Source organism: Papilio machaon, chromosome 15, assembly GCF_912999745.1.
Source record: "Papilio machaon chromosome 15, ilPapMach1.1, whole genome shotgun sequence".
NCBI classification, from domain to species: Eukaryota; Metazoa; Arthropoda; class Insecta; order Lepidoptera; family Papilionidae; genus Papilio; species Papilio machaon.
The window spans coordinates 607691-634112 of record NC_060000.1 but is presented as its reverse complement, the minus strand read 5'-3'; the positions used below and the strand labels follow the sequence as shown (position 1 = coordinate 634112).

The following is a 26422-nucleotide window of genomic DNA, read 5'->3' as shown; positions in this document are numbered from 1 at the left end:
TTTGCGCTGATGGTTTGTAGCGGTGGTGAGCATTCGAACTAATAATATAGATAGAATTAACTATTAGTAACATCAACTGGCGAGTTTAAATCGGAACGAAGCAAAAGCTGTCATTTCTGAATGTCTTTATAGAGATCAGTGGGTTTAATAAATCTGAATTAATTTACTAAAACAATTTATGGGGTTTATATTTTAACTTACATTACTTATTCATAAACATTTTAAATTGCTTTGTTACATTACATAATCCATGGACAAAACCTTATTGTGTTTCCTGCAATATAAAATATAAAATAAAACATAATATAATGCCTAAGAAGGTAACAAAACCTCCTTTCGTCCTTTTTTTACTTCGCTTTGTGTCCTGCATAATAAGGAGGAATCTTTTGTTGGTGCTTTATTCAGAATAAAATATGTTAGCTTATCTTAAAATGTGTTTTAAAGAATATTTAAAATTAAGCTATTAATGATTTAACACCTACTTCCCTATTATATACGAATACCTGCAAACATATGTTCTGATCACACGTGTTTCAATATTTCAGAAGAAATTCACGGTTAATTCACTTTACATACATGCAAACTGAACCAATGTAAGTTCTTTAAAATCTAACATAAATTTTAAAATACTTTTACATAAGTCTATATTTGTTAATTGTCGTAAGTATAACACAAACGGAATCAATATCGAGTCGGTCTGTCGCGTGTTAATGCCGCATTAAGCCACCTCCTACAAAACTATCCCGACTTTCATTGAACGTGCCTACTCTTTGTTTTGTTTCTTTGTTATTTGGGTCAAATATATATCATTCACCTCTGTTATTTTATATTAAAATAAAGAAAATCATACATTCGTGGTACATATTTAATTATTTAAACACTTTTCCCCCGCGCGTTTTTCTCACTAATATTTGTTTTGATAGGTATGATGTATAATTATAAGGCGAGTTCTTGTACATTTTATATGAAACGTAATAAGGGTGTAATACGAACGAAACTTTCCACGAACCCATAATATTTAGGCTGCTGTAATCGTCAGTGTAAAACTATAATTTAATCAAAGAAATGCACACTTAGATGCATATCCTCTTGTTCGGAATAAGTTTACCTATACTCGTATACTTACAGACTAAACATTAGTCTAAATACATCAAAATAATGCACGTGTCGTAAACTGCACGGCCTGTTGTCTGTACACACCGCAACTGTAAAAGACATGGCAACTAGCCAAGCGGAGTAGATTGATTTGAATTGGAGAATCGGAACAATTACACCTTCTTTCTAACTTAAATGACTACTAACTCAAAGAATTGTATGAAACATGTAATAAACAAGTATAATATAAAAAAAATCCTGCTTTTATCATTTCATTTTTAAGTTTTTAGCTAATGTTTCGAATTGGATTTTAGCATGTTGTTCTATTATTCAAATCTTTTCATTTAATTCCCAATTCAGTTGGTGTGATTGTACAAAAATTGTTAACCGCCATTTTGTGACGGTGGCCGTTTCAGATTTTTCGTAATATACCGTAATTATTTGATACCCATGTCGGAAAGTTGTACAAAAATATGTCTTGTCATGTGTGGTACACTAAGGAAACACGTTGTAATTATTTTCGTTGAAAAGAGCAGAAGTGACAATATGTTTTGATGCAGTTCTTTAGGTAGTGGAAACACCAGATTATATATACAGAATACAACGCGTTAAAACAAACTCAATAATACTATGACGAATGTTATGTCGATAAGTTGAACTGCGTGGCTGTAGCAATGACGTCACACGATACTCTTCGCGCCGCGCACAATCAAAATCTTTACGATCCAATAATGTTTAATCTTGGCAATAAAAAGAGAGATTTTTGTATCTTTACTATGCCGTAAACTTAGCTCAGGTCGCGGATTTGTGATCGTTTGTGTGTGCTCTAAACGGCTACAACTTTACTAAAACATTTTTTAATACATTTTCTAATTTCAATTTATTATTTACTGTATTTTTAATAAACTAATTAGGTATATGGAAGAATTCCCTCATGATATACATGAGTATTATAATTTACATAAGCACTTAAGATCACTTAACTTAAACATGCTCAAGCAACAACTTAATTCAACTTATGCCCAGGCTAATAAAGGCTCTTCAAAATATTACTCTACCCTTAAAGGAAAAGCTTTGAAGAAAATGGCGAAGTATTTTCGAGGTAGCCGTAGCAATATAACCTCCAATTTTCTACGCAACTTGATAAGCGAAACTTCCCTAGCTATATTTGCCGAGGCATAAAATACATTAAGATTGGGGACTAAATACGTCAGGGCGCAGTCACTTTCAATAGCGTTCCGATATACCTGACATATTTCGAGTAAATTTAATGCGTATCTGGATTATGGTAATTTTATTCAATGAATACGGACATCAAAGGTTATTTATTTACATTTTAAGAACGACCTAGTTTTATCTTCCTCTTATCCTCCTATTTTAAATCTGTGTTATTTTTTTTTCTCTTGAAAAAAAACCCTATTCTGTAACTTGACACCCTAACTGACTTATGACCAATGAATAAATTCGTCTCTTTATTAAATATTGTAATACTTGAATAATACATATTTATGAATTAACAATAAACATACGTTAAAAACTTTAAGCGATAGACAAAGTTTATTAATTAGTAATTGAAAAAAAAATATACTTTATCCAAATCAGTCTTCTTATGCAACAAAAACACATCATTCGAACAAAAACGACACCGACATAATCACACCCGTAACCCAGAGGGGTAGACAGAGACAACGGACCTCCATTTGATGCGGTCCTGACACACATCTCTCACTTCTACATTCATACATGCACGTTGATTTCGGGCGCTCTTCTCGATTATTCAAGTAGTAATTCTGTATTGAATACAGCTTCATTAGGATCTTTTAACAATTGAAGAAGAAGGAAAATACTTACGGGTAATTACTTAAAAAAAAAATGATATAATTATTTTTTGCTTAATTACGAAGAAAACATTGTATGTTCAATAAGCACGGGCAAACTATAAGCTTTGCTGACACACTCGTGAAAATTTGTGTTGATACTCTTCTCTTTCACGTTGAAAATAGTGAAATAACAATATGTTTTTGTAAATGTTTTCGTCAGTGAAAACTTGATAATTATATGAGTGCGGCACATTACTTTGTTATTCACCTTGACGGCTTCGATTGGTCGTCTTCATCATTATGTAATTTCGCCATTAAAATTAAAAAAGTACTTTTTAAATATAATAGTGAAATTATCATTCAATATCCACTCTTAATCTATATCTTCTATATATATAAAAGAAAGTCGTGTTAGTTACACTATTTATAACTCAAGAACGGCTGAATCGATTTGACTGAAAATTGGTGGGCAGGTAGCTTAGAACCAGGAAACGGACATAGGATAGTTTTTACCCCGTTTTCTATTTTTTATTCCGCGCGGACGGAGTCGCGGGTAAAAGCTAGTGTACTATAAATAGTGATTAAATTTCCGTAGTTACAAAACTATATTTACGTTTCAATCGGAGATATTTCAACAGTGTGTTTGCACAACGTCTTCGTTGCATAATGACTTAAGATCTTAGATTAGACGTTCTGATTCCACTCATGAGTTCAAACATGATTTCACTCGAAATTTGCGTCATTCGCATAAATTTTGATACAACAAATTGGTTGTTAAATATAGTGTATGCCCACGTCGGAGATTGTTAAATTTTCCAGATCATCCAATAACTCAAAAACATATAAAATTATTGGTTAAATACAAAATTATACTAAAACAACCCAATACCTAAATACCTAAATTTAATGCCAAATAATATTCCAGAACTCTTTTTTTGTACTCGTAGTTAATACCTAATTTTACTTACCTAAATTTAATACTATTTATCAATGAAATACTCATTTATTTAATAACTAGTTGTCGCCAGCGACTTTGTCAGTTCGGGATTTAAATTAAACTTAATTAGTAGCCTGTATGTTTTTCTATAGAACACTATACATCCATACCAAATTTCATCTACTTCCGTTGAGCCGTTTTGGAGGTTTCTTCTAACAAACATCTATCCATCCATGTAAACTTTGGCATTTATAAGTGAGTACCTAAACAATTTAACTAGCTTAAATTATAAAAAGGGTATTTCATTCAAAGGGCACCCCTTCATCGTACAAAAGTGCGTCCACCGACCGCAGGCACACACCTCATTATATGTGAAGGTTTCGTGTGTATCTTGTTTTCACGGTCCGCTTGATAAACACCACTTTAATCAAAATCAACCTTTTACCCGCTACAGATTGCTGAAGCTTTGTCTTCTATACACGTATTATATGTACATATATTTTGTTCATATATTATGTATATACACATCTCACGCCTGTAACCCAAAGGTATAGGCAGAGATCATAAAATGGTGGCTAAATGAACCTTCGCAATCCAATTTTCGCCATTTCGGGAGACGGAACATGACGGGTAGCGAGCCGCGTCGCCGTCTTTTTCTCCCGGGAATCCACACATATGTGCAGATTGCATCACGTTGTTTTCCTTCACCGTATTATGTACATGTAAAATATAATTTCATATAGTGTAATTTAGAAATACATTGACTACTAATCAATAAACTTATCATTTTATTGTAATTTAATCTCGTCATTTAGAAATAAAATAACATAAGAATCAACTGCGGATTAACATTGTGACAAACTTTTTAAAAACACTAGCTGTCGCCCGCGACTCCGTCCGAGCGCAGTTAAAAAAAATGAAAAATAGATGTTGGCCGATTCTCAGACCTACTGAATATGCTCACAAAATTTCATGAGACTCGGTCAAGCCGTTTCGGAGGAGTACGGGAACGAAAACTGTGACACGAGAATTTTATATATTAGATGTTGTCATCTCTTTTACAATCCATGAATAAACAGAGATAACAATATGTTTAATGCGAGAGGTAATGGAATTTCATGATGACTGTGATTTTATTTTCAAATATGGTTTAATTTAAAGAAATTAAAGATTATTTTTTGGTGACACAGTTACTATTTGATTTCACGCATGACTTAATAGAGATTAAATACTGTTTCTTTCCTTACAAAGGAAATAATACAGAGGGGAAGCAGCAACAGTTGGCATGCCGCTCTAAGCATCTCGGAATTGGCAGACTATCATTAAAGCTGTGATCTGGCTCTAATGCATCGCTTGTACGTGAACGATAATTATGTTAAACACTTTTCTTTCATAAAGATAGTAACGAAATGTTAGATTGTGTTCTACGAATGTCTATAATGCAAACTGTATTAATAGAAATAACATATGTATATGTTCTATAAACTCTTGTTGAAATAACCTGATGAAACTACGCCTATGGGCCTTCAAAATTTTCCGATATGTACTAACAGGATTATTTATGCCGCAAACCCATTTTGTTCCCTTAACGAAAATACACAATTCAATTTCATGTTTGTACAAAAATATTTAGATTTAGCTGTCAATTCTAAAACTTCAATATAAACAATTGATTGGAAACAATTTTTTTACAATCAAGAATTTTGACTATAAACAAATGGTATAAAAATAAATAAGAATTTATATATTTAAACTAGCCGTCGCCCGCAACTCCGTCCGCTCGGAATTAAAAGAAAAACTTAAAAAACTTGAGAGGTGTCAAGGGACACCCGAATGGAACGAAGTTCCTTTCGATTAATTAGTGAAGGAACCAATGTTTATTCTATGAATAAAAAACTTAAGTCTTCACAAGAAGTACATTTTATTTCTATGAATTTTCGTTATATATTGTCACGTCGTTGCCATGGTGAAGTAGCGCTCATTCGTCTATAGCAAAAAGTGTCGTGACAACTTTTCGTAAGAATTTTTTCCGTCTAGCCCCCTTTCACAACGCGCGATAAGGAACTTCGTTCCAATAAGGAGCCTATGTGTTCTTCCAGACTATGTTCTACAACTGCTAAATTTCATAAAGATCTGTTGATCCGCTCTGGAGATACCTTCAAACAAATCCATCCATCTAAACATTCGCATTTATAATATTAGTAAGATAAGGCCTTTAGTACACAATGCAATGTAAATCTTCGAAACTAGTATTGTATCTTTGCGTCGCAAGTATCTTGTTATAAGCGCGTAGTATACACGAGTTTGAATCGTCGACTCGAATCGTCAAATCGACGAAGCGACGACAGTTGACATAACTGTATAGATTTGCTGTCATCTTGAAAATCGCAACGAATTTTCTCACGACGATCTTGCCAAAGAGGTTGCGAGCGATTAGTTTTGGTGAGTAAAAAATAAAAATCTTCTATATATATAAAAGAAAGTCGTGTTACACTATTTATGACTCAAGATCGGTCGAATGGATTTGGCTGAAAATTGATGGGGAGCTAGCTTAGAACTAGGAGACGGACATAGGAACTTTTTTATCTTGTGTGTAAAAGTCGCGGGTAAAAGCTAGTTTTAAATAGATAATTGAAGAAAAGAGGTTTCTACTCTTTTCTTTTATTTAATGTGTTAACAATCATTTAAAAATAAAGTTTAAAGTAAGGAAATGTTTTTGTATACCTAAAAAGTCAAGTAACATGCCAGACATTTTGGACTCGAGACAAATCAGTACGATAAAGCTTTTTGTGGTTCTCGTGTACGGGAAACAGGAATATAAAAAGGTACTTCTTCTTTTCCGTGACTTTTTGTTGTTGAAATTGTTGTCAAATGTTGAATAGTTTTTTTACAACAAGAGTTAATGTGTATTTGTGGATAAGTATTATTCATAGTGTTTAAATAACACAGCTGTTCATGATATTGCACATTAATAATATAACATTTTATTCATTTAATAAATTTAAAGTCAAAGCATTTTAAACTATATAATCATCATACTCGTATATTAATATAACATACATATATTAATTAAATTGTAGTGTCTCTGTGTAATAATGAAAAAATCCCTTGTCTATCTGTATATCTGTCCCTAAAGCAGCGTTTGTTTCTGGTTATCTCCGCAATGGCTGGAGCTATTTTGACGGGACTTTCACGGGATGGTAGCTAATTCACACTGGTATATTATAGGTATCGATAGTGTTTTTTTTAAGTTCTGTACTAAGGAAGTCGAGGGCGACCCCTAGTCGTATAAAAAAATACAAATTGAATACGAGCCACGACGAATTCGATTCTCTTAGCAAAAATAACCACAGACTATCCAGTTAATGTAAATATTTGGTTTTCGCGATGTATTTTTTTAGTGAAAATGTAAACACGCGCCACACTACTGTGAAACGCAAGTTTATAAATTTCGTCTGTGGTTTCCATGTTCACAAATTAACTCGAATATGTACATGAATACAAAACGCTAGAAAAATAAATGTTCTCACAGTTTATTAAGAAACTTCTAACGCTATCTGCATTAAGTTTATCCAATAAATTATTAATAACATTTGGGAAGCAAAGTATGTGCTTATATTAGTATACTAGCTGTCAAGCTCTACTCTATCCGCGCGGAATTAAAAAAATACTTAATTAGTGGCCTTTGTATTCTTCCAGACTGTTTTACATCTATCCGAAATTTCAGTAAGATCTGTATAGCAGTTCTGAAGATACCTTGTAATATACATCCATCCAATGGTGTGGAAATCTCCATTTTAGATTTAGTGGTAAAACATGTTTCACTCGAAGACTAACTTTTAAAATCGTTTCAACCTTGACACGAGCGAGTAGGGCAAAGCTTTTTGTGCTTCCGTACTACACAGATGTAAACCATTGATTTTCAATGTTACACTTCGCTTGCTGTTTTAGTTACCACCAATCAAAACAAATAGCACCTATCGCGAGACATGTAAGTTAACAATTAATTTTTAAATGAAAAATCAATTTTTATTCCAGTTTACAAAAGAATTTAATAATTTTCTGAGCAAGGAAAATATTACATTTATTATAGCTAATAATAATTTAATCTAATACAAAAAGTAATGCTATAAGACATAAATATAACGTTATTAATTTCCTTGATAGTTGATATTAAAAAAACACCTCTAACTAGACAAATATCAGAGTATTATTTCAGAGTTACTTTTATAATTATAAGTATAAGATAAAAATAATACTTTGAAAGAAAATAGTGGAACATTTATAGACAAAATTTACTGATGCGTAAAACCATTTAGATTTGTAGCTTGAGACAAATTGAATTGGGGTGAGATCCGAGATCCGGACGAATGTATAAATAAATTACTCAGTTATGTATTAGAAGTATATAGGTAATGCTTTCTCTTATATTAATGGCCTCTTATACTTAGGTATTCCGAAGATAGAACTTCTATAGAACTTGATCGTAACTTGGAAATCGTACATTTAACCTTTATATTATCATAAAATCTTCTTATTTTAAGCTTCTCAAAATTTTGACGTATTTTTAACTAGACTAAATAAGTAATACAATACATCGATAGAGCAGTTCTCTTTTTAGTATCAATTGGAAAATAAAATAACCGTTGTTATACTGTTTCTTTTATTATTTATACGATGTGTTTCTGTAAAATTAACGTCAACCGAATGTGACCAACAAAGTCATTGTATCGAATCAATCCTCTCAAATTGAACCCTTTGTTGTTTACCAACCCGTGGACAAGCGACGGCAAGCTTGGTCACCCAAATAAGTTTACGCTTCATCCGATACAAATAAATGAATTTCTCGCGTATGTTTTTAGGTTTAAATTGGTTTTTTTTGTTATAGTATATAATAAGTATATTATCTATATATATAAAAGAAAGTTGTGTTAGTTACACCATTTATAACTCAAGAACGGCTGAATCGATTTGACTGAAAATTGGTGGGCAGGTAGCTTAGAACCAGGAAACGGACATAGGATAATTTTTACCCCGTTTTCTATTATTTTTTATTCCGCGCAGACGGAGTCGCGGGTAAAAGCTAGTATGTAATAAATTTCAATATTTCAACTGTTTAAGCGTCAAGTTCTGTACATTTCGTTACATGATAGAGACAAAAGATAGACCGTTGCGACGTAAAAGAGGGAGATAGGCATACATGACTTTCGTTCTACTTTTATACCTTTTATAACTAGATATATATTTCGATATGAGCAATATACTCATATAGAGTACTATTATCGTAGGCAATCATGTCCCATGATACAATTTTATGATGGAAAGCTTTACTCCGAGAGCTGTTCGGATTAAGTGGGTAACATGAATGGGTGCTATTGTGCTCGCTTCACGGCTGGAAACGTCAAGTACAATATTCTTGTATCAATTTATTATTAACGAATATGAATAGCTTTATGTATTAGTAAAAAGTTTTTATATGACGCATTTTTCTTTTTAATATTACTGTGTTATAGATTTAACAATTTCTGTAACATAGCTGAGGTACAAATAGCTGACGCCCGCGACTCTGTTTGCGCGGAATAAAAAAAAACTTAATAAGTAGCCTATGTGTTCTTCCAAACTATATTCTACATCTTTCAAATTTCATCTAGAGCTTTCCCGAAGATGCCTTCAAACAAACATCCATCCATCCTTCTAAACATTCGCATTTACAATAATATTAGTATGAAGTGTGATTGTGTCTTCAAGTTATAAAATAATCTCTGAGATATAACTGTAATTTTAGTTGTTACCTATGTACAAGATGATATTAAAACTGAAGGCGAACCCAACCAGCTAATTTGCTTTATTGAATAAAACTTTATTAAAATTGAATTACAGCAATTAATAACGTAGTTATAATTTTAGTAAATTATACTAAAGATGTCAAATTTAAATTAATTAATTATACTTTAATAAAACATATTAACGTTAACTAGCCACAGTTTAGTAATTAAAAAGACATTTTAATTCAAATTGTAACACTCAAATGAAAAATTAGTAATGTTTAATCCAACTTAAAAATATTTGATCTAATTTAATTTGAATATAAAATAGTGTTTATTATTATTTTCATCACATGCTTTTTGCTCATTTTAAAATGTATTTTTCAATTTCCACTTGAAATTCAAGTGACACCAATCACCAACTAGTTACTAATCCATTCGCAGGTAAAGCGTATCCAGAAGCTCTGATATTGAATATTGATTCAACAAGCCCCGCCACGATAACACCTTGCTAACAGATAAAGGCACGAACGACCTTATTACGTAACTAGAAATAGATAATCTAGATTGTATAACGGAACGTAAAATTTATCAAAGGCTTATGATTGGTAATAAAATCTCACCATTGGTCTTCAAAGGTTAAGTTCGTTAAAAAAATACGTATGAACTTAATCTAATATATAAAATTCTCGTGTCACAGTTTTCGTTCCCGTACTCCTCCGAAACGGCTTGACCGATTCTCATGAAATTTCGTGAGCATATTGAGTAGGTCTGAGAATCGGACAACATCTATTTTTCATACCCCTATTAAGTTTTTGTTAATTTCGCGCGGACAGAGTCGCGGGCGACAGCTAGTTTAATTTAAATTTTAACGTATACTGAATAACTACTCTGTGAACATCAAATTACATTTCATCGACATGGGTTGGAGAAAAACGTCCTCGACTGTACAAACAAAAGCCGCACAGAGCTTTTGTGTTTCGATCGTCCGTTACATATTTGACGAATATCGATCGTCGAGCAACGCCGCGTTCTCGCCCTCTCGAGACTCGATCAAATACTCAATTGTTTTCAAATGACACGAAACTCTTCAAAAACTCGTCGAAACGACATTGACAATGTTTTCGTGCGTGATTGTGCGTTTCAGTTAGATAGACTCTTATGATGAAGTGATTTCAGATAAAACCAATGTGATGTCATTTTTTGGATCATATTCAGTCGCAGTACAACATTTTAGACTTTTAATTACATTCATAAATCAGTGAATAAAACCGTCATTTCAGCGACTTAAAAGTATCTTTAAGATTTGGCGAGTTTAATACTGTCTTCTCAAAGTTGACTGAATTTTCATACATACTTGTATCAAATCATATTTTTGTCTCTATTTTTTTGTACATAATAAGAAAGATGATAGAGATAGTACATCAATTGTTTTATAATTTGTATTGATGCATAAAAATGACGTCATTAACTTTGTCAGAGCATTGTTTCAATCAGAATAGAGGAGTGTATGAAGGTCGTGTAAAGAAAACTATTCCTGTTGTATAGACGCGACTCATCAAACCGTTTTATTTATATCACTGTGGCTTCGAGTTCAATCGATAAACTGAGATCCGCTTTTAAATCCGTTCAACCACTACTTTTGTAAATTAGCTTTCAACCGTAGAAAAGCTTTTACTAGCCTTTATTTTGGAATGACGAATAGTTTGAAGTTCAAGTATGTAAATTTTAAACTGAATGTATTGGAATAAATGCAGATAGATGATGAAATTTGGAATACGAAAGCCAAAGCTTCTTTCCTTGTAAAATTTTGAATTCAAGGTAATATCTAATATGGAGTTTTAAAGAAGATACGTATGTTTGATTACATAAAGAGTGTCTTTCTCTTTTTCTACTCCAGCAAATGTTTTAATAATAAATAAAAATCACTAACCTTTTATTTCTGCTCATTCTAAGCATTACACCAAATAATCCGTATCAAAAGAAAAGTAATCTGCCCAACAAAGATCATTTTTATAAAATGAAACAGAATTTTTGTAAAGTACAATCATTCGTGAGGCTGAGATATGAAACGGGCGCGTTACCACATTTTTTTCTCTCCCGCCGGAGAAATAACGTGAAATAGAGAGAGGCCGACAACGAACAAATTGAAAACATTTTTAACGTAATCAGATAGGACGAACTTCTTTCGTAGTCTTAGTTATTCAGCAAAGGATTTTTTTCGTATTAGATTTTTCCTTCAATGAACCTAGTGATTATAAGTTGCGGTTTGACATTATATTACTCCAATAATACACTGTATATCTAAACACGTGTTTTAACCATTTGATTGCCGGTGATTGACATTATTGACATCATAGTGGTTATAAAAGAGAACGTTTAAACCTTAATTATGTATCACGAAAACTGCTTCTGGTAAAAGTACCTAATTTAATATTTATTTTTCAAGATTGCATTTCGTACGACTGTAGACATGTTTCAGTTGTCTTAAACTGTAGACATATGTAAAATGTAACTGAAGCACTGTCTGTGTTTTTTATTATGTCCATTGTATTCTAGACAGCTTCTTTCTTTCGTTTTGACATCGTATTAAGATATAATCTTTTTAGAAGTTCTTGGACTATCTTGTTCTTAGTAAAATACGTTCAGATCTCGCTAACAAACTTTACACTTACGTACACGTATAACATTTCTAGCTTAACAGACAGACAAACTGATTGTCCAATTTAAGCAAAGCCTTCTAGAAGATGCTCTCAATTTAGATTACTCTCAGAGTATTTTAAATAAGCTTGTACGTACTATTTCAACTCCGATGCAGCATAGTCTTCGAAGCAAATATTTATTAAAAAAAAAAAAAAACAATATTACATCAGTTACAAAATAATGTCTTAATATACAATTTCCTAATATTTTTTCGTTACTTTAGCGATTATAATCTCAATATACTGTACGATTATATTACTATCGGTTTGTTTTAATTGCCGTAGCGTTTAACAGCTTTCTATTTCAACGCAGCAGTAATGATAGGCGTAATACTATTTTCACACCAGGGCAGAACAATAACCCAGAACAATAAGACTGTTAAGTACTGCTATTGTCAAAACGCAGATGTGATCAAACAATGCTGATTGCAGGTAAGCAAATAAAACAGTACTGAACTTTATACTGCTCTGCCTTACCGTTCTCGTGTGAAACAGTTATGGCCGTAACACTGCGTCTCTGGTACCATTATGCGTAAAAACATTAACGTCGCTATTAAATAAGTAAAAAACTGTTAAACATCTATTTTAAAAACGTTAGTTTTACCAAATTACATTGCTTTAAATGAGCTTTGAATAAAAAAAAAACTTTACGAGTAATTTTTTTATAATGATAGCGAGGATTTAAGTTGGTACTTTCATCGTACCACAGAAATTGCAATAAAATTTCAATTACGAATTAAAAGAGTAATGCGTTTGTTTTTTTTTTCGATGAAACAATTATGAATAACGCAACGAAATGATTTGTTGCAATAAAATTTCATTCAGGACTAATTTTACGGGCGTCAGTAATATAGTATCTGGAATATAACAGGCGGTTCATAGCTACGCTCGTATAATCATACATTATTGCCGAAGTGAACGCAGACACGTTCTACTTCATATATCCAGTGATGTTCTAACCTAACAATATGTCGGAAAAGCCGCAAAAATTTACTGGCAACAACATAAAAACAACAAATTCACGGCTTCTTTATTACATTCTGGCAACACTGAGGCACGGATGCCACTCTGTTTACTCAATATTTCATACCCCGCGCCGTCTGACAGTCTGTATGAATTCTCCAGTAGTTCAAAACGAGTTCTTTTCTCATTTTGTATCCGTTACTGTTGATTGAATTTTTTTTATTCCTTCAATTGTCGTTCATATTGACTAATTTTGAAGTCATGTAATTTGTTTTAAAAATAAATTTTAAATAAAACATTTCTCTATTTAAAATCATAAAAAAAATGACTTAACTTTATTCACGTAAATAAGAAAATAATATTAATCTAAACATACTACTAAACCTGCTAAACTATACCACGGAAAACTAGCTCTTTAAGGCATTTTTGCGTTGCAATGAGGCCAAAGATAAAAGAAAATCCCTCCTTTAATATATCTGACGCGATATCTGCATTTGTTTTCGTAAATGTTCATTATTACTTACTTTTATCGCTGAGTCTTAGGTACCAGATGGTGTGCTTCTCCGACAGAGAAATAAAGTGTTTCTAACATGTTATTTGTTCATGGCACGTTGTCTTTATTTATCATACTATCTTCCCTTAATTAACTTCTAACAGCAATTATCTTGCTTTTTGTAACAAGATATTTTTTATTTCTATGTTTACTTCTCATAAATACTTAATATTATATAACACCTTTAATTTCTTTTGTAGAAGAATAGTTGTTATTTTCTTTTACCCTTAGTATTGTTTTTTACTTCATTCAAATATCTCTTTATTGAAATACTAGTTGTCGCCCGCGACTCTGCTCTCGCGGAATTACGATAAAACTGAATTAGTAGCCTATGTGTTCTTCCAGACTATGCTTCAACGTCTTTGCCAAATTCCATCTAGATCCATGACCGGAGATACCTTCAAACAAACATCCATTTAAACATTCGCATCTATCTATCTATATATATAAAAGAAAGTTGTGTTAGTTACACCATTTATAACTCAAGAACGGCTGAATCAATTTGACTGAAAATTGGTGGGCAGGTAGCTTAGAACCAGGAAACGGACATAGGATAATTTTTACCCCGTTTTCTTTTTTTTTTATTCCGCGCGGACGGAGTCGCGGGTAAAAGCTAGTTTATAGTATTAGTAAGATAACTTTTCATCGATAATACTTGTAAAGTTATTAATTATGTTACTTAATTTCTCATTTTCAAGTAATTAAAACGTAATTCTGTTAAAGATACATTTATTAAGGACATTTTTTTTTAATTTAAAAAGTCAACACTTTTATCCATTCCTGTAATAAAATCTTTAACTCCTCGTCTTATATAAATCTTGTGAAGAATTCTCAATTTCCAAGAAATTATTTATATAATGATGGGATTGTTTACATTTCTTTCAACGCTATACAGATCAGCTCTTTGTAATAAATACAGTGGCCAGATGGTTATTTCTATATTGTATTTTAGGATTCGTTATGTTTATCTTTTACTTCGAAATATCAAACAATCGAAAGATTCTTTCATCAATGCGTAATTTTGAACAGGATTAGATTCTATTTTCTTAAATCTATTTTGAGATTTTTGTTGCAATAACTAAGATTGTAGGAAGCATTGATCAGAGAAAAATATTAGGTAAAAAAACAAAGCTTCAATTATTTAAGTACGCAAAGAATTATATATAAAACTAGCTGTCGCCCGCGACTCCGTCCGCGCGCAGTTAAAAAAACTAAATGGGGGGGTATGAAAAATAGATGTTGGCCAATTCTCAGAACTACTGAACATGCTCACAAAATTTCATGAGAATCGGTCAAGCCGTTTCGGAGGAGTTTAACCACAAACACCGCGACACGAGAATTTTATATATTAGACTAGCTGTCGCCCACGACTCCGTCCGCGCGCAGTTAAAAAAAAAAACTAAATGGGGGGGTATGAAAAACAGATGTTGGCCAATTCTCAGACCTACTGAATATGCTCACAAAATTTCATGAGAATCGGTCAATCCGTTTCGGAGGAGTTCACAGTGACACGAGAATTTTATATATTAGATAATAGAATAATCTAGATCTTTGAACACATAATATATTTGGATGGTGAAAGAGCGTCAAATATTCTTTAACAACAAGGTGGGTAGAGTTTTAGGGCACGTGAGTTACGATGTATTCGTACAGTCTCAGATTGCTGTAAACGTCTTGAGAATTTATGTTCTCCCAGTAGTTGAATTGCACGAATGCAACATACATACAATTGTTGGGATAGTAAACGATGTACGTATTGAAACATATGCGTTATTATTTTTAAATATTACATCTGATTGAATTTTAATAAAATATCTAAATAATATTATAGAAAAAAAAACAGTGACAGAAATGGGATGTAGAGGACATCATTATGATAAAAATCTGGTCCTGTCAGAAGCTAATTAGAGGCAATATAGAAACGATTTCATAGACGCCAACGATTAAGCAAATTGCTATTCAAAATTGTTGGCCTCGTTCCAAATACACGCTGCAAACGGAACTGTCATTATGCCATCAAATTCCAATACAAAGCAAATGTGTCCACAATTATGCGGATGAAACAGTTGTTCGTATTATATAAAGCTGGTAATATTCACGATATTATTATAATATCCTTCTCATGTACATGTACATTTATATAAATAACTGCATCTTATTTCTCAGAAAGAAACATCTACAGTTGAACCTGGATAAGAGTCCCTGTGGTAATGTGGATGTGCATGCGTGTTACTAATCACCTCAGTGTTCCCGCTGCTTCTTTGCCCACTTTTCTTACAAAAAAGAGAGAAATCTCAATAAGCCTTAATAATCTTAACAGTGGTAGACGCCAGCAACAACAACATCAGTTGCACGAAGTGGCCAACTCGCCCGGTGAAATACCACGATCACACAGAAGACAGGCGTGAAGTGGAAGTTATTCCGCGATTCGTCTGATGAGTGTGATGCCGGAGGCCTAATTTTAGTCCACGTTCCCTTCCCGCCCAAGGAAAAGATGGGAAGGGGCGGTGGATTTGATGCAGGTAATAGGCATAGGTAGGCAACGCATCTGCAATGGGCAGTGATCGCTGCGCCATTTCGGAGAATTCATGTGGCCGTTTACTCGTTTGTCACCTTTTAATATAAAAAAGCAAGAAAAATGACCCGTTGACTCGCGCTTATCCAGGTTCGACTATACTTTTACCGACCAAGTACTATAGAACGCAGAATCATAGTAAAAAAAGTATGACGATTCAACATTTCGACTGACTTTAGCAAGTCTAACAAAATTATAATATTGGAAATCACGAGATAAAATGTGGCTCAACTGAGTTGACTGGAAATTCAACAAAGCGGGCTGTAGAGCTCGTTTCCGAGGCCGAGACCGACGACGTTCTAACTCTAGCTTTAAATCCATTGTATTTGCTTATGCAAATTCAGCGTCTGCGGCCTTCCGCACGTACAACACGTAATAATTCTCCTTGTAAATTTGACACAGATTCCCTTCTGACGCAGCGCTGCATATCGTGATGTAAACTCTATCATAAATTTGTAATCACGCTCGGCCCTCTATTGTTATTCCACAGACGCGTGGACTTTGTAAGTAATTACAACTTCGTTGGCCTATGTTATCTTTGGTAGATATTCAATGAATACCTTAATGTAAGCTGATAACCTGAATTACTAAAATAACTTTTGCACTAAAAAGCCACCACGAAATATACTGCTTCTAAGCTTGTGTAAGTGGAAGATGGTCAGAGTGTTAGATACGCAATCTTTTCAGGTATCGCTAGAAAGATGCGGTGGAAAGGGATTTGCAGAAGTTTTAAATCTTAGACTATCTGAGGTGTTGCGGGTCCACTTTAGATTGATACAACTCTCCAATTAGGTTAGGTTAGGCTTGTGCGTTCCGGAAGCCTCCTCTTTCTTATAAGGAAAGGATGGTTAGGGGACGTGGATTTAATGGAAGAGGGAACGCATAAGAAAGAGTAATATTATCTTTCTATGCGCCCCCTCTTTCGAAATTATATGGTAGGTAACGAGGATGTCTATGGGCAGCAGTTGCTTCGCCATTTCGGCGAAATTAGGTGGCCACTTTCTCGTTTGCGTATAATATATAAAAAAGGTTACGTTTAGACTTATTAAAGAATCATTATACTATATTACTTCATCAATGGATGTATTTTTTATTTAACAATAATAAAAGTTTTTATAACCAAACAAATTCAATGTAGAATTAACATTGGCAACAGAGAGTTGTGTGGGTGGGCATTTATAGCGTGACTGCCAGCTGATATCGATCTGGCATTACCTTATAGCTGGAAAATGATAGAGCTATAAGTACTTGTGTTGGCGATTTCAGCATTTATTTGCGCGATATTAATCCATTTATCTGCGAATTAATCTTGATGAGAAGTTGAAAAAGTTAATCGCTTTTCAAACGTTAAGATAACAAATGAAATAATCGCTTTTTATAGGTTAACAACTGTATTGCAGGACTATATTTTTAAACGCACTATTCCTATAGTAAAAGTTAATCACCAGCATTATACGTCCTCGCTGAGGGGGTAAAAGCTTACCCTAAGTTGACTAGGCCGTAGTCAACCAAGCTAGCCCAGTGCGGGTTGGTTGACTACACACATTTCTTTGAATTTCTTCACAGTTATGTGTAGATTGCATCGTGATATCGGATAAATAAAAATAATAAACCAACACTGAACCACCGACTCTCTTTAATAACGAACATTAAATTATTTAATTTTCATAATCAAGAACGGCTCAAATTCTTTCTATCGCATGTAGACTCATTTAATGTTTGCTAAGTGGTCCCTTAGTGAATCCCTTAGTGGTGATTCAGTTTGAGAATAAAACACATTTAACACCTAATTCATATTTGCTTTGATATTGCAACTTGTACTCGTTGTGGGAACAATCAGATGTCACTAACATAGTGCTGTTTATTAACCGGTGTCAGAGTGAGTAATACATGCTAATGTTCTGTGCAGCTGTGTTGATGATACATGACTCAAAGGAAACAGTTTGTTATAAAAATATACTGTTTATAAAATTGTAATGTTTATTGACTTGTTAAGGAAGTTATTTCTTATTTAAAAATATGTAATTTAATTAACGGTTCAACCCAATAGTCGTTTTCCAACCACTAATGTGTACTATTTATGTGGATATGCTGGGTGGTAAAATATCAAGTTTTTTATAACAATAACTTAACTTTTATAACACTAGAAAGCTAGACAACAGGGAAGGCATAAAGTGTTGAACTCTTAAGCATTTTCAAAAGCTCTTGTCTCTTTGTCTTAATAAATTGTTCAGATGTCTTACGGAAAGCTTTACCTGAAGACAATTTCCACGATCTAAGTACAACAAGTAAAAAAGATTCATGGGTTAATTTTGTTGTACAAGTTGTAGGTGACCTTCTACATATTCCAAAAAACACTCCAGTCACACATACACACACTTACATAACACACATACCATACACACACACACACACATAAACTCAGGTGCTTGACGAGTGGTCGACGTCGCGCGTGACAACCAAAATTGTTGACATCTGATTGGCAATTTCAAATTGCAACGCACAGCTGAGCGGAGGTCACTGACCGGTTTTGCACACGCGCCGGACTTCAGTGGAGTTTTTACAGTGTTGCGATATACCACGCCGCTTACGATTTCTCAAACCCGTACTTTGCTTCTCGAACAGTGATATTACTCTTTCTCTTGTTACTTTTACTTTTCTTCTCTGTGTTGTACTCTCCTTCTTTATATTTATTGGTGTGTGTACGAGTGAGAATAAATTGTGTTGTGAATAACGGTTGCATCATTTCGCTACCTCACACCCTCACATCACCACATCTCTCACCTTCCACCACACACCACAAAGTATTGCGTAGTAGTACGTTGCATTTCTAAAACAAAAGAATTGAGATATTAAATAGGATACAAACTAAGATTAGCTATAAAGAGAGATATCATTATATATAAAAACTAGTTTTTTCCGTAACTGCGTCCGCGCGGAATTAAAAAAAAAACTTTATTATAGCCTATTTGGTCTCCCAGATTATGTTTTACATGCATACCTTTCAGCAAGATCTGTTGAGCCGTTCCGGAGATACCTTCAAACAAACATCCATCCATCTAAACTTTCGCAATTATTAGTAAGATTGAGATTAAGAAGTTATGAGATATTTTAGTATATTTATCGTTTTTTTGTTTGTAGTAAGTGTTGACTCTTGGTCCGCACAACTTTGTAGAAATACCAGAGCGGCCATTGTACTGAAAAGTTTGGAAGCCTCTGGTCTAGAGTTTCGTTTATTATTCTCACTTTTATAAATGTCTAAAAGCTGTCGCATTTCATGGCGTATTCTTTAACCTTTTGATACAGGATTTAATATTGCTTTCAGGGGCTTTACGTAGCTTTGCCCTCGATTTTTTCCTTACATTATAAAGTCTTTTGATGCAGACTATTTATTAAATATTTTAATGTAAAGTTCTTTTAGTATTCTGAATAGAGATTTTGTGTTCATTTCATTTTATTGATATGACGATTTAGACGATGATAGACAGTAATAAGGAAGATAATCTGCAAAAGGGCGTCTCAGTTTATTATTTGACTGCATCTTCGGTTAAATACTACGCCTAAATACGTTACAACCTCTATATATTCTATTTATTTCTTCTCTACTCTATATATATTCTATTCTGTATGTAGGAGTAAATGCTAAATATAATTTATATTATTATCAGGTAGAGGCGATGTGTGAGCGATGTGGGAGCCGGCAGTGCTGAGCCGCTGGCAGGAGCACGCGGCGACCATGCTGCGCCGCGGACACAGCCGCGCGCTAACGCCCTAGCTGCCCGCACACTGTATACAAACCACAGGAGATTTTGCAAGTACGTATGTTACTGGAAACAAAAGTGGAATTTAAAGGTACTTCAATTCTAATAAAAAATTAATAAATTACGTTAAATTTGACCTATTGCAATCTTTTCTGCTGTCGCTACTCGTATTTCTGTCCCTACAGTAGAATGATATGGTTCAAACTAGCTAATATATACTCAACAAGCAGTCAACAGCGACAGGTTCAAGCAGACGGCATTCTCTGCAGCACTTATTAGCGACGACAATGATAGACAGCGCGCCAATTGCTTGAAGTTGCCGCTTTCTTTAAGCTGTTAATCGTCATCAATCGTACAGAGATGAATCTCCTGAACATGGACGCGGAAAACCGCGTGGTGCTGAATGTGGGCGGCATTCGCCACGAGACGTACAAGGCGACGCTCAAGAAGATCCCCGCGACGCGGCTCTCGCGGCTCACTGAGGCGCTCGCTAACTACGATCCTGTGCTCAATGAGTACTTCTTCGACAGACACCCAGGAGTCTTCGCACAAGTACTTAATTATTACAGGTAAGCTTGGATTCCCAACTATAGCTCGTATGACATAGACCATTGACTACAAAACGAAATTTATAAGACGGTTTCATTGCCTCGTCTAAGGTAACTTTGCTCTTGTCTGCTATAGATGTAATAAAAATACTTTTTGTACTATTTCCACTAGCGCGGCCGCGACTGTCACATCGATAGTGGTCTAGTCGCTAAGTTAGAAAAGGGTATTAAACAGCCTGCTCAAATCCTGACTCACAGCAACTAGTTTAGGGACGCACTACGATTGTGGTGGTCGCGCGGCGAAACCAAAGCGAAGAGGAACGAGAAACAAATGAATAAAGGCAAATTTCTTAATTTCGTTTTATCAATATGATTAGATAAAAAGACGACCAACCCAGTCGCAAATTATAAATTGTTGCAGAGATTTATCTGCTGCTGTTTTTGTCACTTCGTACGTTTAAATCTTCTAAGCCACTTTTAACGATGAAGTGAAAAATTCATAGTACACACTAGGTCTTACGTGTGCTCAATAAATATACCTTTGATCGCCACCCTGAAGTCTTTCCTGTAGTACTCAACTATTACGCGGCCCCGTGACTCAGAGAGATAATTGGAACGAGACCTCTCTTACAAACGTTGAATGCTTTTTGCTTGTCATTTTGTATAACCTCAACGAAATGAAATTGCAGATTAAAAATATATTAATCAGGAGAATTCAACTCCTCAAAGTTGAAATATAAATTTACAATATAATAACACTTGTTTTTATATTCATTTACTTTCATGGTTACTTGACATAACTTACGAATAATGCTTTATATTTATTTCCTTTTTTTAGAAAATAAAATAAGACGACATACTCTCTTTGTAATAAATATTGACAAAATTCTTTCACTCGCCGAAATCAAAATTACTATCAAACTGTATTAAATTTAAAATAATATTGTTACCATAATTTCTGTATAACATTTAAAACGAATGAAAGATTAAATCTAATACTTACAAAATACGCCAGAAAAAGCTCTCTCTTTTCTCAGTCGGTCCTCATTTGAATTACATTATTAACTCAGTTTCTTTGGACGAAGAAAAACTGGTCTCCTTCAGTTCGCGTATTTCCAAGTTTCATTTTTACTTTTATATACAAGAAACAAAGAAAACAAACTATGTTAGACAGAAGTTTCTTCTTATGAAACTAGTAACTGAGTGAATCCTCCAAGAATGTAATAATATTATGCCTTGTCGTACCATCTTATCCATAATGTTTTGTTCATACATATGTACATACACTGGCGTGAAATTCACAATATACTAGGGTACTGTGGGCCTAGCATGAATATTTGTGACAATCACCATCTTATCGTCTTCGAAAAAAATTGTGCAGCGTCCCTATCAGGCGTAAAGTACTAATTTTACATAATTAACGAAGACGATACGAAGGCGCTTGTCACAAATATTCATGCTAGCTCCACTGTTGATTTGCACTACTTTATTAGAAGCAGAAAGATTATTAGACTAGAAATTTAATAGTTAGTATATCATATTCGTCTCGACCTAGCTCTTAAACTTACTCTAATAAACACAATAAAGTAAAAAAAACAATTTGCTTTTTATTTTTATTCTTTTATTTTGTTTTCTATACTCACTGCTACTACATTGATAGAGCTTCTAGCATCAGGGCATCAATGCGTGTAATAGACTTCCAAACCTATTCCGATTACACACGTATTCCCCATTTGGAGCGAAACACGACTCCATTATTTCTGGTCTTGTACACATAAGGCGCAAATTGATTTCCATTGATAAGGGCCAGACAATTTGTGGAAGTTTGCCTCTAGTAATTCGGGTCAAGTCCTTATGTGCTAAGATTGATTGGGCCGTCGTCGGAGCAATCTTGGTAATATTGGTTTATAGCTGTTTAAAAGTTACGGTATATTGGAGACGCATTATTAGGTATTGGGTTTAATGAAATTCCTAAAGCCCGCAAGAAATATTTCGATGTCGAGTTTCTGTAGAGTTAAGCATCGATCATTACATAAAGATATTTGATCAGTGACCTATTCTAGCTTTGTAGACATCTTATTGCGTAGTCCAGTAAGTCTTTCATAATTTAGGTTTTATTATAAGACTTCATTTATTTTACGTATCCAAGATAAAGTCTTACTTATATTGATAATATTAATAATTATTTTAATGCGTCCAGGACGGGGAAGCTGCATTATCCGACAGATGTATGTGGTCCTCTATTCGAAGAAGAACTTGAGTTCTGGGGCTTAGACGCCAATCAAGTCGAGCCATGCTGCTGGATGACTTACACTCAGGTAACAAAAGCTCGTATAAACATACACATAATAAAAATACTCATACTGTCGTTGCATACGAGCTCAGAGAAAATCTTTTGAGTGGTGTTTTAATCAATAGACTCTTTATCGTAGTATAGGAAAAACCCTACTATGGCCAAGACCAAAATAGGTCTGAGGTCATTTATCTGAAGGTGCCAATACACAAACGGATGGTCAAAGAAATGTTTTGAACGTCTTTGATAAGATAATTCTTTTCATTCTTAGCATCGAGATACCCAGGAGACCCTAGCCGTCCTAGATCGACTGGATCTTGACACTGAGAAGCCGTCAGACGAGGAGGTGGCGCGCAAGTTCGGCTTTGAGGAAGACTACTACAACGGAACCGTCTCCTGGTGGCAGCAGATCAAGCCGCAGATGTGGTCTTTGTTTGACGAGCCCTACAGCTCGAATGCGGCAAAGGTGAAAAACATACAAATATCAGAATAAAGGTTCCAGTGGCATAGTTAGTATGAATTTACTTACGCCAGTTTTCTGTTTCAGATAATCGGTGTGATTTCAGTGTTTTTTATATGCGTGTCGATTCTATCGTTCTGTTTGAAGACGCATCCGGACATGAGAGTGCCCGTTATCAGGAACTATACAGTGACGACGGCCAACCAAACCCAAAGCTGGGCGTTGGACAAAGTGCAAACAAACGCCCATATAGCTTTTTTCTACATTGAGTGCGTGTGTAATGCGTGGTTCACACTAGAAATCCTTGTCAGGTTCATATCCTCTCCCAATAAATGCGAATTTGTTAAATCCTCAGTCAACATCATCGACTACATCGCAACTATGAGCTTCTACATCGACCTGATCCTCCAGAAGTACGCCTCTCACGTCGAGAACGCCGATATTCTGGAGTTCTTTTCGATCATAAGAATAATGAGACTTTTCAAATTGACCAGACATTCGTCCGGTCTGAAAATATTAATACAAACATTTAGAGCGTCAGCCAAGGAATTGACTCTTCTAGTCTTTTTCTTAGTTCTTGGTATAGTTATTTTTGCAAGTTTGGTTTATTACGCGGAACGTATACAAACGAATCCCCACAATGACTTCAACAGTATACCACTAGGATTGTGGTGGGCACTTGTAACCATGACGACGGTTGGCTACGGAGACATGGCGCCCAAAACATATGTCGGCATGTTCGTTGGTGCTCTTTGTGCTCTGGCTGGTGTAAGTACTTTTATTAATTGAATATAAGATGATGCAACCATTTTAACTTACCTTACTTAGTGCGCATATCTTTCCATGGAAATAAATCAGCAGAAAAATTACTTGCATTTTTTATATTTGTCGTGTTTCTCCTACAATGACCAAGATTTTAAAATATATTTTTGAATATTTTTTTGACCCGACTTCATAGTTTGACATAAAGTAAATTATTTTTCAAAGTGTAAAGTATTTTTTAAACAGGTGTTAACGATAGCTCTGCCGGTGCCAGTAATTGTGTCCAACTTTGCCATGTACTACTCACACACACAAGCGCGGGCCAAACTGCCTAAAAAGAGGCGTAGAGTGATCAACGTCGAACCGGCCAGGCCGCCTCTCAGTAAGTAATACCAACCGTCAAGAAAAGTACTTCCTATAGCCTAAATGGCTCCACTGTTTTTTTTTTTAAACAATGGAGCCAATAAATTAATTCCTCTGTAACAGGGGCCCCAGGGGTACCCGGTGCTCCCGCTGGCCCAATGGCCCCCGGTATGGGCCCTCAGGCCGTCAATAGAAGAATGAATGCCATAAAAACTAACCACCCCAAAGATATGATTGGACCTAACATGGGTAAGGTTTCAAATATTTTGCAAAGTAGTATACACATCAAAAAAGTCTAAGCAACACATATAAATTTCAATTTTACAATGTGTTTTCGCATTAAATCCTTAGTATTTTCGTACTTTTATTATTTATTTATGCTTTTTTAATATTAAACAACAATTATTTTTTTTATTTACTTTTTAATAATCTTAATTACCCATTATTACGAGTAAGGAATGTTTGTACGTAGTACAAAGTAAGGTGCCTAATCAACTAAACTTAAAGTAAAATTAAATGGTTGTACAAAAATTGCATAAATTAATACAAAGTGTGGTCTCCTCTGTTATGGAAAACTTGCTGGCACCGATTATTCATAGAATCGATGAGACTGTTAATTTGATTCTACGGTAATTGCTCCCAATGAAATTTTAGTAAGTCCATCAGTTGTTGGGTTGTTGTCACTCCATCCAAGTCATTTAAAACACGTCTCTGGAGCATGTCCCGTGCATGCTCGATGGGGTTGAGGTCTGGCGATTGTGCAGGCCAAGGCAATACCAGGAAGTTTTCCCTTGCCAAGTACTCCCGTGTGTGCAAAGCTGTATGCGAACGCGCATTGTCATGCATCAAGGTGAAATCGAAGCCAAGCGCTTGTGCGAATGGATGGACATAAAGTCTTAGAACATCCTCAACGTAATTTACAGCGTTCATGTTACCATTTACAAAAACGAGCTCTGTTCGTATGTTCTTCATAATACCCGCCCATACCATAACTGTTAAGTCGTTGTATGGATGCACTTCCTGAAGCCACCTCAGTCTTTCAGTATTTCCAGGACAACGGTACACTCTTACCCTTCTAGTATCAGGCTAGAACCCAAATCGAGACTCATCGCAAAATAAAATTTTATCCCATTATTTCCGGGTCCATATAATGTGTTGACTAAACCATTCATTTCGACGAGCGCGATTCCCGTGACGTATCGGTGGGCACCTAATTGGCCGTCGTGCTCGTAGGCCATACTCATGCAATCGATTTCACACAGTTTGGCAGCTAACAACAACAGTACTTGAATTTTGTAGCCTCAAACCTATCTCTCGGGCGGTTAACATCGGCTGGCGTCTTTCAGTCAGTTGTATGTATCGATCTTTCCGTGTTGTTGTACACCTTCCTCGACCTGGGTGCTGCTCAGCAGGATCTCCCGTGTTAGTTTAATGCTGATGAAGACGGCAAATAACGCTTCTGTTGAACCAAAATACCGAGATACCTGAGATTGAGTTCTTCCCGCTTGCAACATCCCTACAGCTCTCTGCATTTCATCTGCGTTCAAATGACGTCGCTCCATAACGTAAAAAATGTCTCAAAATTCAAATTTGTTCAAAACTTTTTTTAATTATTGTTTGAATCTTAAAATTGATACCGAATACTAAATTTTAATAAGCAAAGAAAACGCTCTAAAATTCGAACAAATGCATTCGCTTTTAAATTTGTGAAAAAAAAACAAATGATACTCGATTTTTTTTCACAACCAGCCAGTATGTCCTATACATTAAAAAAGTTTACATAAGTATTACCTACTTGGTAAAAAATGATAAAATAATTGATTAA

At 34.6% G+C, this 26422-nt stretch overlaps 1 protein-coding gene across 1 annotated transcript in view; it reads left to right on the top strand.

Annotated features, from left to right (window-relative positions):
* The window catches only part of LOC106712653 (potassium voltage-gated channel protein Shaw), a 33523-nt gene that overhangs the window by 3914 nt on the left and 3187 nt on the right, over window positions 1-26422 (top strand). The window contains exons 2-8 of the mRNA XM_014505273.2: window positions 20079-20225; window positions 20530-20740; window positions 22920-23037; window positions 23284-23478; window positions 23560-24240; window positions 24481-24616; window positions 24721-24846. Coding sequence (XP_014360759.2) covers window positions 20532-20740; window positions 22920-23037; window positions 23284-23478; window positions 23560-24240; window positions 24481-24616; window positions 24721-24846 — 1465 coding nt within the window. The 5' untranslated portion in view covers window positions 20079-20225; window positions 20530-20531. The remainder of the gene's footprint in view (window positions 1-20078; window positions 20226-20529; window positions 20741-22919; window positions 23038-23283; window positions 23479-23559; window positions 24241-24480; window positions 24617-24720; window positions 24847-26422) is intronic.